General features: G+C 37.1%; 2 protein-coding genes across 10 annotated transcripts in view; one reads left to right on the plus strand and one right to left on the minus strand.

Moving 5' to 3' along the window:
- Positions 1-4,578, plus strand: part of LOC105470049 (HPS3 biogenesis of lysosomal organelles complex 2 subunit 1) — a 45,504-nt gene extending 40,926 nt beyond the window's left edge. For 2 of the 6 annotated variants that reach the window (XR_980233.2, XR_980237.2), the window contains one exon: positions 2,670-2,806. Coding sequence is in view for 3 of the 6 variants with exons in the window: in XM_011721768.3 (XP_011720070.2) it covers positions 2,670-2,797 (128 nt within the window). In the remaining 3 variants the exon portion in view is untranslated. The other 4 variants (XM_011721768.3, XM_011721769.2, XR_980234.2 and 1 more) reach the window with 3 other exon arrangements.
- The window catches only part of C (ceruloplasmin), a 55,604-nt gene that overhangs the window by 3,508 nt on the left and 37,600 nt on the right, over positions 1-14,496 (minus strand). Inside the window, exons 13-19 of one of the 4 annotated variants that reach the window (XM_011721766.3) lie at positions 14,064-14,203; positions 12,558-12,686; positions 10,119-10,225; positions 8,981-9,197; positions 8,400-8,539; positions 6,821-6,983; positions 4,141-4,285 (exon numbers count right to left, since the gene is read on the minus strand). In XM_011721766.3, the coding sequence (XP_011720068.2) occupies positions 4,269-4,285; positions 6,821-6,983; positions 8,400-8,539; positions 8,981-9,197; positions 10,119-10,225; positions 12,558-12,686; positions 14,064-14,203 (913 nt within the window). In that variant the 3' untranslated portion in view covers positions 4,141-4,268. Of the gene's footprint in view, positions 1-4,140; positions 4,286-5,002; positions 6,453-6,808; positions 6,984-8,399; positions 8,540-8,980; positions 9,198-10,118; positions 10,226-12,557; positions 12,687-14,063; positions 14,204-14,496 lie in introns of those variants that run through there. The other 3 variants (XM_011721767.3, XM_011721764.2, XM_011721763.2) reach the window with 3 other exon arrangements.

A 14,496-nucleotide genomic window follows, 5' to 3' on the forward strand; every position in this document is an offset into this window, starting at 1 on the left:
GACTTACATGCTTAGGAGTTTGGATTTCTTATCTCTGTAATACAGCATTTCTCAACCTTGGCACTGTTGACATTTTGGACGAGATAATTGTCCGTGTGCATGGGGGTTTCCCCTGTGCATTTTAGGATATTAACCAGTATCCCTGGTCTCTACTTATTAGATGTCAATACTACTGCCCCAGTTATAACAAGCAAAAATGTCTCCAGATGTTGCCAGATGTCCCCTGTGGGGCAAAATTTTCCTGGTTGACAGCTACCACACTAATGCAGAACCATTAAAACAGGGGTTAGTGGATTGGTTGTTTGTTTTAAGGAAATATTCAGTACTGTTTTTGTAATGAGCCGTGTTTATTTTTTAAAATTCTGGTACTGTAGTAAATTACAAACATTAAATTTAAAAATAATTTAAAATCCACCATCCAGAAATAACTATTTTTAACCTTTGACAAATATTTTCTAGACATGCTGAAGAAAGATTTTAAGGGCACATGTTTACATTTAGATAGATCATTTATATGTAACTTGTAGATTTAGGTAGCTGGTGAGTGGAGTAGAGCAAGTAATTTTAACCTTCTCTTAACCTCAATTTTCCCAACTCTAAATCAGGGATAATACCCATTAGTTTACCCTGTTTGGGATGGGGCTTGGATTAAATAAATAAAAACCTCAAAGGATTCTAGAAGGAATTAAAGAGAAGTTATATATGAAAGTATTTTATTAATTTTTAAAGTACTCTATGAATTTAAGATATTGACCTTGTTCTTGGAGTGATAACCTGTATTATCCCCTCCTTATTTGGGAGAAGAGGAGAATTGGGAAATGGTGATATTTTTGTTGACTCTGTAGCAACTCCACACTAGCTCTCCAGCTTAATTTTTTTGTTTCTGAGATACTACTTACAGGTTCCACATTTAGGTAAGTAAACTGCTTTGATAGGAAAACATCAATAATTCATATTTTTCACATATATTTTGCAAGCTAGTTAGTAGTTGCTGTTTATTAAGGTCTGATTTTATGTCAGATGTGCATCATTGTATTTTAGCTGAATTTTCACAGGAACTGTGGAAGCTAGCAGACAGTACAACTACATTATAAATGAGGAACCTAGGACTTGGGAGATGAAGTGACTTTCTTAAAGCCACTCAGTGAGTAGGTGGAAGAGTCTGGATCTCTTCCCAAGTCTCTCTGGATTCCAGAACTAGGAGTCTTTTCTATAAACCATTGCTGCTTTATTCATTAACTATTTAGCAACAAAGGCAGTTCATTCTTTTGTGTAAAGAAAAATTTAGCTGGCTGCATATTGGACAGATGACTTTGGAATGGATCTTATATTTCACTTACTCTACAAATAGAGGAAGTGACAGGCATGCAACGATCACAAGGGAATGGCACTGACATGTGGATAGAAGATGTAAGACCAAGTGGATGTTTATTGGGAACATTGTTCATAACTTTCACCCTTCTATTCCAGGAGAGGGCAGCATGTATCTATTAAGAAGCAGGAGAATCATAAAGTTGCATTTTTTTAAATGTATGTTACATTCCTTAATATTAAAAATGTTCATTGGGGCTGGGCAAAGTGACTTATGCCTATAATCCCAGCACTTTGGGAGGCCAAGGTGGGCAGATCATGAGGTCAAGAGACTGAGAGCATCCTGGCCAACATGGTGAAACCCCGTCTCTACTAAAAATACAAAAATTAACTGGGCGTGGTGGTGCACACCTTTAGTCCCAGCTACTCGGGAGGCTGAGGCAGGAGAATCTCTTGGACCCAGGAGCCAGAGGTTGCAGTGAGCTGAGCGTGCCACTGCACTGCAGCCTGGTGACAGAGCGAGACTCCGTCTCAAAAAAAAAAAAAAATGTTCATTAGAACACTGTTGCAGTTTGGGGGGAAAAGAAGTAAATGGTCGTGAAAACAGATTTGTGCTTATTAACAACATGAAATGTTACAATAGGAACTAATTTGGGAAAACATTGGTGTTTCTTATCCTATCAAACAATCTTTATAAATTAGCTTTAGTCTAGCCTTAGCATTAAAAAAAAGTATTTAAATGATTGTACTTTTCTTTAGAGGACAGTAGAAATCAATTGCAAAATAATATAGTAATTCAGCAATGAAATAATAAATCCAAATTTCATGTGGTTGATATAAAATAAACTTCAAAGGATTCTAATAAGGAAAAATAAGTTACAACCATAAAGAAGCCTATGGATTTAAGAGATTGATTTTTTTCTTTGAAGTTATAACATTTTGTTACCTGAACTAGCTTCTATTTTTTTTTTTTTTTTTTTTCTCCCTGAGATGTAGTCTTGCTCTGTCACCCAGGCTGGAGTGCAGTGGCGTGACCTCAGCTCACTGCAACTTCTGCCTCATGGGTTCAAGCGGTTCTCCTGCCTCAGCCTCCTCAGTAGCTAGGATTACAGGTTTGTGCCACCATGCCTGGCTAATTTTTTTGTATTTTTAGTAGAGACAGGGTTTCACCATGTTGGCCAGGCTGGTCTCGAACTCCTGACCTCATGATCCGCCCACCTCGGCCTCCCATGCTGGGATTACAGGCATGAGCCACCACGCCCAGCCTGAACTGGCTTCTAATTGGTTGGTTAAGTAAGAATAGATTGAATGAAAGACAGAGTTTCCGTTCTAATTCAGATATTCTTTTCTACAAACAGAAACATTGTCAATTGTTGCTGTGGAACTAGAACTGAAGGATTTCATGAATGTTCTCCCAGAAGATGGTACTGCAGCATTTTTCTTGCCATATCTTCTCTATTGCAGTCGAAAGAAATCATTGACTTAAAGGTATCATTTGAAAAATACCATAATGGCATTTGAGACTGAATTTCTAAAAATTGAATGCCAAAGTACAAGTAGAGGAGTTTTTGACTTTATATATATCACACACACACACATTTATGATGCAGATGTTTTCAGGCTGCTTACCTTACCATGTAGTGGTAACTATTCATATCTTAACTTATGACCTCAATCAATTTAATTGTCTAGAATGTAAAAAGTGTTTATGACATAAGAATTCCTCGGAAAAGCCATATATTTTTTAAGGTGGGGATTGACTTTTATTCCAAGGAACAACATCAGTTCGCTGCTGTTGGAGACATGACAATCATTTTCATCCCAAGAACACTTTAAGGAAACATTTTGCAAGTATGCTTGAAAGAATGTCACTAACTGGTCCAGAATTTTATCTTCTTGATTTTTCCAGATTTCTCTATGTTTTTGAGAAAGATGTTAATGTTTTGCCATGGTAAAAAATTTCAAACCTCATTTTTTTTGTTCCTTTTCTTGTTACTTTAAGAAAACTCATGCTCTGTTTCTCTGAATCAAATGAAGAAGTTTACAGAGCTAACTTTCTTCTTGTCTAGCTATTAACATTATTTGTCAAATGCATGTTTTTTTTCAGCCAAAACCTTGTTTCCATTTTTTGTTGATGTGTACTCTTGCTGTTTTAGCTAGAGTGTATGTGAAAATAAAGAAATATATCATTGTATTCACAACCATGTGTCTTTATTTATAATTTCTTGTTTAAAATCTTTTTAGTTCAAGTTTAGTTCATTGATATTATCCTCTGAATGCAGTTAAGGCTGGGCAGAAATTCTACTCACGTGACATCTGCCACAGGTGTATTTTGAAGCTTTTCTTCTAATGGCAATGTTTATCCTTACCAGGATTTGATCTATAGAATTGTCTCTCAACTCTGCTTTTCAGAATTGGACATTCCAGATAACATCCTTTAGACCATCTCTTCAAGGGTTCACAAAACTCAGATTTGCGTCATTCTATTTTATTTATTTTATTTTTATTTCTTTGCCTCATACCTTGCCCATTCCCTCTGAATATTAGGTGTCATGTCAATGGTATGTTAGAAGGATCAATGGGAAGGCAATGATTGAAAACATTTCAATGAACCTTAATAGTGTTCCTTTGAGGAGCACCCAGGAGAATATCTGGTCATAGATCTTTTTTTAAATGCAATTTTATACAACCTTAATAGTGGTGATATGATTAGACTATATGAATCCATTTTATTAGCTAATGTACAAGTGTCAGTCATGTATCATTATATAGTCTGTTGATCTTTCCATTTGCAAAAAATTAATAGTTTTCCCCCACAAATGCACAAAGTTGTATGTTTTCAGTCTCTTTTAATGTTTATAGTCATTCTAAAGTAACATTCTATTTTACACTTTCACATACATTGTTATGAATCATTGGTTTTTCTCTTTTTTCCACTTATCACCAATTTATTTCAGTCAGCCAGACTTGGTGTCTATAGAAAAAGAAATTTTAAGACCATCATTAAAAATAATAATATGGTTAAAAAATTAGTATATGGTTCTTTAAATGTATTCTAATTTTTTAATGTTACTTTATTCCTGATTCATTTGTATTTTTCTATTTTTCATATGTTTAAAAATCTCTCATTCTATTGCTGCTTTATTTAAAGAAAGATTACTTTCCTCCCTACAAGATCTTTATTAATTGTAGAGGGAAAATGAATAACTTTACAATGGAGACACCTGGCAGACACCATCTTAACCAAAGCTTGAAGTTAACGAGTAATGGAACCGATCAATATCTTGTACCTCCTGATATGGTGTACTAGGAAAAACACAACATCATGCCATGATAGTCTTGCCAAAAGTACATAACCTAAATCTAATCATGAGGAAACATTAGATAAACTCAAATTGAAGGACATTCTACAAAGTTGCTGCCCTGTATTAAAAAAAATATTCAGAGTAAGGGAGACTTAAAAGACATGCCAACAATGCAGTACATGATCTGGGATTTTCTTTTTCTATAAAGAATATGAGTAGGATTATTAGTGACGTTGGAAGAAGATCTCTAGTTTTTAAATCATTGTTACTTTTCTGATTTTGATCATTGTATTGTGGTCATGTACAAGAATATTCTTGTTTTTAGGAAAGATAGTTGTATGTATCTATACACGTCTGTGTGTGTACATACAGAGGGTGAGCATGAGAGGGAGACAGGAAAAAGAATGAGAAAGCCAATGTGGCCACACAAATCGTTAACATTCAGGGAATCTGGGTGAAAGGTATATGGGAATCTGAAATTATGTCAAAAAAAAAAGTTTTAAAAGTTTCTCTTCATTCAATTAATATGTTGTTATATATTCAATAAGCAAACTATTGTATTGGATTTGGGTACTTAGCTAGAAATAAAGAATACATAGTCCCTGCCTATAAGAAATTTAAAGCTACGCAGACTTTTCTAAGACTCATAATTAATGTAAACTTGCTCAAAGCTTTATTGGACTTATTTAAAGATGATTCAGACTGATAAACTTAGCTACTGATTTTATGGGCCAAAGATAGTTCAAACTATCTTTTTTTTATTCAGTCTGCTTCTTTCAGTCTCATGCAATACTTTTTCTCTTTGCAAAAGTCCAATTTCTCTTTAATTCTTTATCCAGTGTTGATTTTTCCTTCATATTTGCTATTTGTTCTGTAATTTGTCCTATAGCTTTATCTCGACTTTCTTAACCAAGCAGTAATCTCCCTCTTCTTTCACGGTTGTTACACTGGAGGAATCTTCTCTGTGGCTGTGTGTGTAGGGTTGCCCTGTAGTACCATACTCTGCATGCCAGGCATTTGCACACATGAGTTCCCCAAATGCCTCCATGTTACTTACTCACCATTATTTTTCTGAGCAAGACCATCCTTTTGTGTGGTTTACATGCAACCACATGTAACCACATGGTTTACTAGTGTTATTTAAAGACTAAAGTTTTCTTTGTCATCATATTTGGCTCTCTTCACCTTGTTCAAGTTATTGGCATTAAATTTAGTGGCTTGTCTGTTAGAGTCTTTGATATTCTAGTGTTATCAGTGACTGCTCTAATAAAAAGGGCATTAATGTAAATAGTTTTTCGTGATATAAGTTGTTAGTATAAGACCCAGGAGTAGAAATTAAAACTTTTCATTTACACTAAAGGTTAACCTTTCAGAGCTTTTTAAATCTTGAAATATATTTACATTTATATTTTCTTCATTTGTATGTTCCCTTTTTTCCCCATTTTAGGGAGGAAAGACATAGATTGGTTTTCTTTACATAATTTCCTCCTTTTGGGTTTACCATTTCCAATTACAACAATCTTCAACTCGAAAGACCCAGGAAAGACCAAAACCTGCAGCCACAGTGCAGGAATCCTACAAAAAAAAACTGTTCATTTTTCTCCATTTTAAGTTTTTGTGTGTGTGTGTGTGTGAGTGTGTGTGTGTACCTACACATGGGGAGGGTTATTGCAGGGGTTGGGGAGCAGTGCATGTAAATTTTGTTTCTTCCCTGGATCTTTCACAAACAATAATCAGTAAGGTTCCTCCTTTCCCTTGGAAGCACAGAAAGACACTGCCTATTTGAAATTATATTATTTGGGATTGTCTTGGGCTTCTTTTACATGGAGGTGCCACCTAGAAAAAAAAATTGTTTTTTATTAAGAAAGAAATTAGATTTTAAATGTGTCTTATGTAAATAGTGGTTTGTTTCTTGGTAAACAACATGACTGCTCCCTTATATCAGCTTTAGGTATAATTACACATTTGTATTAACTTAGAAATGACTGGTGCTGTTACAAGCACTGGCTGTCAGGAAATGAGCAGTATCCCTCACCATTTAGCAGGAAAAAAACCTATTTGGAGGTAGAGAAGGAAGAAATCAGGGCAGCAGATTCACAAATGCTTCATATTGATGCTTCATATTGGGGGAAGTATTTAGGAAAGTAGTTCCTTTAATTATATCTTTTATATATGGCTTCTAGAATTACTACCTGGATATTCACCTTCATTTTGTAGAACTGTGTAAGTGGTTTCCATTCCAGCATGAATGTGGTCGGTCACATGGCAGTGGAGTAACCAGATTCCAGGTGCTCTTGGAAACATTTCTAGGGTTTGGTATGTTCCAGGGAAAATGTCAAAGACATCAGAACTATAAACGCCCCTGTGCTTAATTAGAAAAATGACAAATAATGTATAATATTGTATATGAGAGTTCACTCATGTCATTTGTTAATGGTCAGCTCAAGGATATTGAAAAAATGGATAAATCTGTTTTTAAAAAATTGAACTCGTTTCTGTGTTTAATACAAACGGTAAAATGTGGTTTTTATCTTCCTACTAAGTCTTTGATATCCATATCAAGTGGGTGTGAAGATGTGATGAGAATGAATTCATCAATCAGGACTACCCACAAACCTCCTATACCTTGATTCTGGTTTGCCTGTTTGTCATAGCACTTAAGCTACACAAAAGGAGCTCAGCTGTGGCCCCATTTCAGCCCTAGCCTCACTTTTGCCGAATCTATCCTAGCTCGTCTGTGAAGCTTTAAGTCAAGGTAAATAATAAAGGAAGCAGAAAAGGAGGCTGATGAAAAACAAAAACCAGAGGCACTTCAGGGAGTCTCAACTGGAAACAATAGTTGGGTGCTAATAGTCTATTATTTCTACAAGGATAGAATTGAAAGCCCACTAAGAATACAATATATCTATGTAAAACAAAATGCAGATAACAAAACAGGCTTTCTGCAGTATGCTTTTTGATAACTTCTGCATTTTCTAAATTAGCCCAAAGCATAAGGAAAAAGCATTTCCAGGAGGGCCACTGGCTTCTGCTGAAATCAGTACTGAGAAAGAACAGAAGTAAGACTGAGATGTACAGACCAAGTTGCTTGTCACCTAACTAATCTTGCTCACCTCGAACCATTTAAGATACAGAACTTAGAACAGGCAGGGAAAGGGTTATAATAAAGTCTTGTGGTCTCTACTCTCATCTATCATTATGTGAACATTCCTACCCTCTTTGTTAGCAATTCCACTCAGTTGCCTTAATCAGGAATCTGTGAGCAGAAAATTCAGTTAAAAATCCAAATCCCAGGAAGAGCTCAAGGTGTAACAAAGGCTGGTGTGTCCATTGAAATTGCTGTGCCTTATATAGTCATCCCTCAGTATCCGTGGAGGATTGGTTTCAGGAATGCCCCCTTACCAAAGTCCATGGATGCTCAAATCCCTTATATCAAATGGCATTTTCCATATAACTTACGCACATCCTTCCATATACTTTAAATCATCTCTAGATTATTATAATACCTAATACAATGCCTACAAATCATTTCATTTCCATGGATTCAACATAGTACTCAGTGCAGCAAATTCAAGTTTTGCTTTTTGGAACTTGGCAGAATTATTTTTTCCTAAATATTTTCAATCCATGATTGAATCCTGGATGGGGAATCCACGGATATGAAGCACCAGCTATACTCTTTGCAGCTTTTAATTTTTCATAAGTCTCTCTGAGGAAATGTTTTCTTCACTTGTATTAAAACATTTTCAAACAGCAAGAGTAATTGCCTTGGATAGCTCTTACCTTGTATTGGAAACTATGGCCGTGAAAATGTACAGTGTGTAAGTCTATTTCATTGCCCATTCCCATCAGATACCAGTTGACTTCATCTCCCACGTGCATTGTGAGGCCTTGTAGGTTTCCAAACATTCTTCCATTAATAGCTGGGGAAAGCATATGGTTTTATGTTACTTTTCAGGATATTTTAAACCAATGGCTATTTCAAAGAAAATATGATTATTAGGTTAATGTAAAGAATATTTTTGATGTAATAGGACTTATTTTACTACAAATGAGGGAAATCGATACTTTAAAGTGAATAATATCATACACTGCTTTTCTAGGCACTTTGCACCAAAAGTCTTAATCTTAATTGTGGATTATTTCAAAGGAAATGAGATTTTGGAATCGGAAAATAAATTAGCAAATGATTTTGAGCATAATCCGCTTTTTGTTTTGAACAGAATTCTACCTCACATACAAAGTGAGGCAGAAGTGGTTTATTTTAAGACAAAACAAATGAATAGTCTCCAAAATAATTTTATTTGAAAGAGAAAATGATAAAAAAAAAAGTAGAAAAATTCTTTTAGAATAATGTAACATACCATGCATTTTATTGCTTTCTATGAATTCCTCATCATCTTTGTTTACTTTTTCGGGGTGATCAGAGTATGTTTTGATGTTGTCATCTAAGTACCAAGATTCATTCTCATCAAAAACTAGAAATAGAAGGGCAAATTCCAGTTTCTTTATGGGATTGAATACTTTCAAGTAATGTCTTCGACAGACAATCAGGGGGCCAATTAATCCACTGTAGAGATCCTGGAAACAAGGAAAATCTTCAGTAACCCTTGTGATGTAGGTCAGGATTTCAGAGAACTGAGACTTTACACCCACGGCCTCAGGAATTTTGGAGAGACTGATTGATGTAGACTTTGCCCAATGTGGTACTGCCAATTTAGTAACTTTTTACTTGAAGTAGTTAAATTGGAACAATGGTGAGTAGTAGGTAGGTCATGTGGTGATGCTGACATAACAATGTCTGCAGAGGCAAAAATTAACTCAGCTAATGAGCAGTGATTTTAAAAGAATCCCAAATGAACAGTGTTGGTTTGTTCTGTAAACTCATGAACTCTTGAGTATGAGCCAAGCACTATGGCAGTCTCTAAAAAATTCATAGATGAATGAAATGTATAATAATAAATAGCACCACAAATACCAGATTTACTCATTTGTTTGAGCCAGAACTCTGAATTATCAAGGAGCTACTTCCCCCTGGCTCACTCAGGCACTTCACCCACCTATCTATAACTCACTCCGTTTCTCTTCTCCCTCCTCACAGTAGAGGTCCTTGAAATTTGCCTCATGTATTACAACGGCCTCCCAACCTCCCGTCTCTTCCCTCTCCAAGCCTTCCTTCATCCAGCAGAATGAATGATCTGAAATGCAAATATACTGCCATTCTTTGTCAATTTTTCAGTGGTTACCTGTGACCCACAAGACAATATCGAAAATTCCCGAATATAATCTTGAAAGGCCTTTGAGCTGTATCATATTAGGAAATGTTAGATTTTTGTCTTGTGTGTCATAGGTAGCAGCATATTTGCTAAAGTAGATTGCAAAACAGCTTATTTTCCTAGGATTTTAACATATAATTGGACCACAGGAAAATGCTAACCTCATCTTCCTTCAATTGTGTGTCTATTTTGGGAAGTGTCACAAAACATATGATTTACATTTTACCTTAACTTGATCCACAGTTGAATAGTAAGCCCATGGAATACAAGCAGAATCCTCTGTTCCAGCTCCAGATCTTTCTGGGATTTTCCATACGTAAGTGAGAGTTTCACCTAAATTCATCAAGTGTTAATGGATGTGGTTGTTTTGGTTTATATTACACACACACACACACGCACACGCACACGCACACAGCCTGGATAACTAGGACCCAGGAACTGGAAATGTCAGTGTAATTAGTTTTTAAAAACTGTGGTACTCAAGATTCTTTTCAGGAATTTAGTTTTAAGACAAACTAAGACAACATTTTGTCATTTTTGGGTTAATTATAAATTAGCTATAACCCACTTGCCATACCACAAAGCTAGGAGGTGCACTTCCAATATTACAATTTGAAAAAAGTTTGCAACCAATCTCTTCTTAGCTTGAAGTATGTTTTCCTAACATACTTTTTTCTCTTCAGATACCAAGTGATTTTTCCCCAGTGGCTGGCACCTTTCCCGTAATCTTCTCTGCATGTGTGTATCTGGACTATGTTGTGTAATTCCCTCAGCTTCAGCATGGTCTTCCTTTCCTTGTCCTCTCTCATGATCATCCTTAGTGAGCTTATGATTCCTGGCAAGGAGCCATTAGACCTCTTGATCTCATGAGTCACCGACTTGCCACAGTTTTGTTTACCTCGCCTCCAGTCCCTCTAATTCGATCACACCATGAGCTGTTTTGTCACTACTCCCACATACAGGACATAACCACACCCTGGGCCTTGGCACTTTGAAGACGACTAGTTGCTTCACCCTCCTACTTTGCCAAGGCTCTTACCCTCTTCCCATGTGCTCTGGGCTTTTCTCCAGTCTGATCTGCATTTCCAGTCACTTCAGGGCTTCCTGTGCAACTGCTCACAGACCTCGGCTTTTGGCCATGCCCACTCACCAATCCCAGCCACACTCATTTTCCATCCCATTTATTTAGACCACACCATTACATCTTCATGCTATCACACTAACCTGCCAGAGTCTGACAGACATTCACTAGAGAATCAAGCAAGATGACAGAGATGGTCTCAAGTGATATGGTAGACATCTTACTTTTTCTTCAAGCCTCAATCTGAGCTGTTCCTATGTCCTCACCCTTTTTCTAAGCAGAAAATTTCACTAGAATATAAAGTATTGATTCACCACCTGCACATATTACTGTCTTGCCATCTCTGCTTTTACTTATTCTCATAAGCTGCAAAATAACATTCCCTTCTCTTTTCCACACCCCTTTACAACCTGTTCTTCTACCAGTGGTCAATGCCCAAAACTTTGGGATCATGCTTGACTCCTCTCTTCCCTAACACTCCCTAGTGCCCATTTTCCAGCAGGTCCTTTTAGCACCACCTTTAAAATAGAACCAGAATATGATAACATCTCACCACTTCAGCTGCTTCCACCATGTTCCAAATCTCGATGATGATGATGATGATGATTTTACCCAGATTATTGCAATGGTCCTTAACTGACCCCAGATTCTGTCCTTGCCCCCTTATGGTCACTTAACCACACATCAGCCAGAACAGCCCCTTAAAAAGTATCCATCAGAATATCAGTCTTAAATCTCGAGTCTGAGGTCCTCCCTACTCCATCTGGTTCCAGCTCTCCCTGGATCTCATCTCTAGCATTCTGTCCCTTGTGTGCTCTTCTCTATCCTCTGGTTGCCTTGCTGCTGCTCAAACACACCAGGCATGCTCCTATCTTCAGGGCCTAGAATCTCTTTGTGCACAATTACCTGAATTTCATTACTTCTCAATCTTTAGGTGTTTTCAACAATGCCACCTCCTCAAGGAAGCCCTCCTGACCACCCTACCTAAAAGAGCACCCTTGCTACTCTCTGGTAAGTTATTGAGAAATAGTCTTTTCCTGGAAGCCAACTTTATAACTAATAGAAGAAAAATATGGTTCTTGTTAAAGAAAATGCTCACCTATGTATATAATCTGTTTAAGATTTTACTCTGTGTTTATTAAAGAAACATTTGATGATCCCCTAATACATGCCAGATACTGGACTAGATAGGGGGAATTTAGAGTTCCAAGTGGCAGCCTCTGGCCCTTAGAACCACATGTGCTGGAGGCAGGCGTGGGAACATCCAGCCACATGCGGTGTGGTAGATGTCCTTTGAGCTGTGTTCTAGCTGATCGAGGAGACAGCATCTCTGATTCACCCTTGAGGATTCATAGATGTCCACTACATTCGGGTTTTTCTCTTAAGCTCTCCTGTGGACTTTTTTTTTTAGTATGAACATGTGCATGTACTTGCATACACACAGATACCTCCTTGCATCCCCTCTTCACAACTACCTCCCTTTTCACTTTCTTGGTCCAGACTCTCTATGATGAAAGTCATTTGTGGAAAGGCTGTATACCCCTGTTAAAATGCCCCCCCCCCCCAACTCTGCACCATGAGTACCTGGTAATGTTGGAATAACTGTAGAACTCTCTGTTTGTACCCCATGGGCATGTATTGAGTAGGGCCTTGTGGCCATGTTTTTAAAGATAATTTTGACTTTGTCTCCAACATCTGCATGAAGTTGTGGACCTGGCAAAAGTGAAAAGGAAAAGTGGCTTGTATATCTGTCCAAGCAGAAGGTCTAACTTAGTAATAAAAGCAAAGATCAGCAAAGATAACTTGTTTCTCTCCCCATGGGTTTATGCTATAATACTCTGGGATTTATACTGCATCCCAGGGAATTTGGAATCAACACACTGGAAATAAAGATGGAGACCATTTGTTTATCTCTTAAGAGTTCTAGGGAGGTTTGGCCTGAAAGTCCTTTGCAGAGTACTGGTCTAATCATGGTGGGTTGGATATCTGGCCAGGAGTCATTTTGCAGCCCTTGGTGTGGGGATACCCCTCCCATTTCTACCCTTTATCAAATCTTAGCTTGTCTCTTACCTGGTAGGATTTTTGTGCTCCAGGAACAATGCCATTTTGCCTTGGTGTCTTAGTGTAGGGGTTGAGGATAACCAAGCCTCAGGGGAATGCTGACCATATGGGAACACAGTGGGGTGGGGATAGAAGTGGGGATCCCTGCAATTGATAGTTTTATAGAAATGTCTCAAGACCAGTGTTGCTCGGGTTCTAGACATTCTGTCTTAAAGTGAATCCTAAAAAATTGAAGGAAGCTTTTGCTCTGCTTTGTGCAGTGTGTGGTACCATTTTTTCTTTTCTTTATTTCCTGTTGTAATTAATTTCCTTTTATATATTTCTTCTTGTAATTAATCATTTATATTTTAATTTTAAAAGTAAATAGCTATAATTTGTGAGAAATGAGTAGGATGATGGGGAGAATTTGGTTAAGAATTTCATTAGGGCCAGGTGTAGTGCCTCATGCCTGTAATCCCAGCGCTTTGGGAGGCTGAGGTGGGTGGATCACTTGAGGCCAGGAGTTCGAGACCAGCGTGGCCAACATGGCGAAACCTCATTTCAACTAAAAATAAAAAAATTAGCCAGACATGCTGACTCATCCCTGTAGTCCCAGCTACTTGGGAGGCTAAGGTGGGAGACTCACTTGAACCCAGGAGCGGCAGGTTGCAGTGAGCTGAGATCACACCACTGCACTCCGTCTTGGGCGACAGAGCGAGACTCTGTCAAAATACAGAATTTCATTAGAAAATAGTTTCTGGGAACTTCACTAAAACTACAGGCATCAATTCGGTAAAAACAAAATATATATAATTTTATCAGTATATGGGATAATACATTGTTTCTAAGAGAAATAAGCAATACTTTAGTATGCCATGTTATTTAATAAACTTAGGTCTTATTTTATTAGATAACTAAGTTTTAAATTTTTATTTGAACAACTTTGATATATGAACCAAGAAAATGAAACCCATAGATATGAATTGACTGTTACTGCAGGTAGCATCACATCATTAACCCACACCTAATAAACTGGAGCTATTAACATACCTAGAATTCCCAGATGTTCTTCTTCAGCTTTTCTCTCCACTGGAACACGGAATGTGCTATCAGTATATTGCCGATACACAACTTTCTTGTACTTCGAGCCTATGTAAAACTCTCCCTTATCTAAAAATGCATTTGAAACACTTTAAAAAACAAAACAAAACTAAGGTTAGTATTTGTCTTAATGAAAATGTAACTTAAGTTTTAAACTTTAAATTTTGAATAAAAATATAGTTTTTATGAGAGTAATTATAGTAGTTTTTAATCATCACTCTTCTATCCAAGTAAGAAAGAATAATAAGACTTTAAAAGTATGTGTGGTAGAAGGCACACCTAGCCATTTGAGTGTAGTCATCTGAGTCCTGGCCTCTACCCTACCACTAGTGAAAATTTCCTCCAGCTAGTCACTGCCTATTGGAACCTCAGTTTTTTCATC

Source organism: Macaca nemestrina, chromosome 2 (genome assembly GCF_043159975.1).
Source record: "Macaca nemestrina isolate mMacNem1 chromosome 2, mMacNem.hap1, whole genome shotgun sequence".
Taxonomy (NCBI): Eukaryota; Metazoa; Chordata; class Mammalia; order Primates; family Cercopithecidae; genus Macaca; species Macaca nemestrina.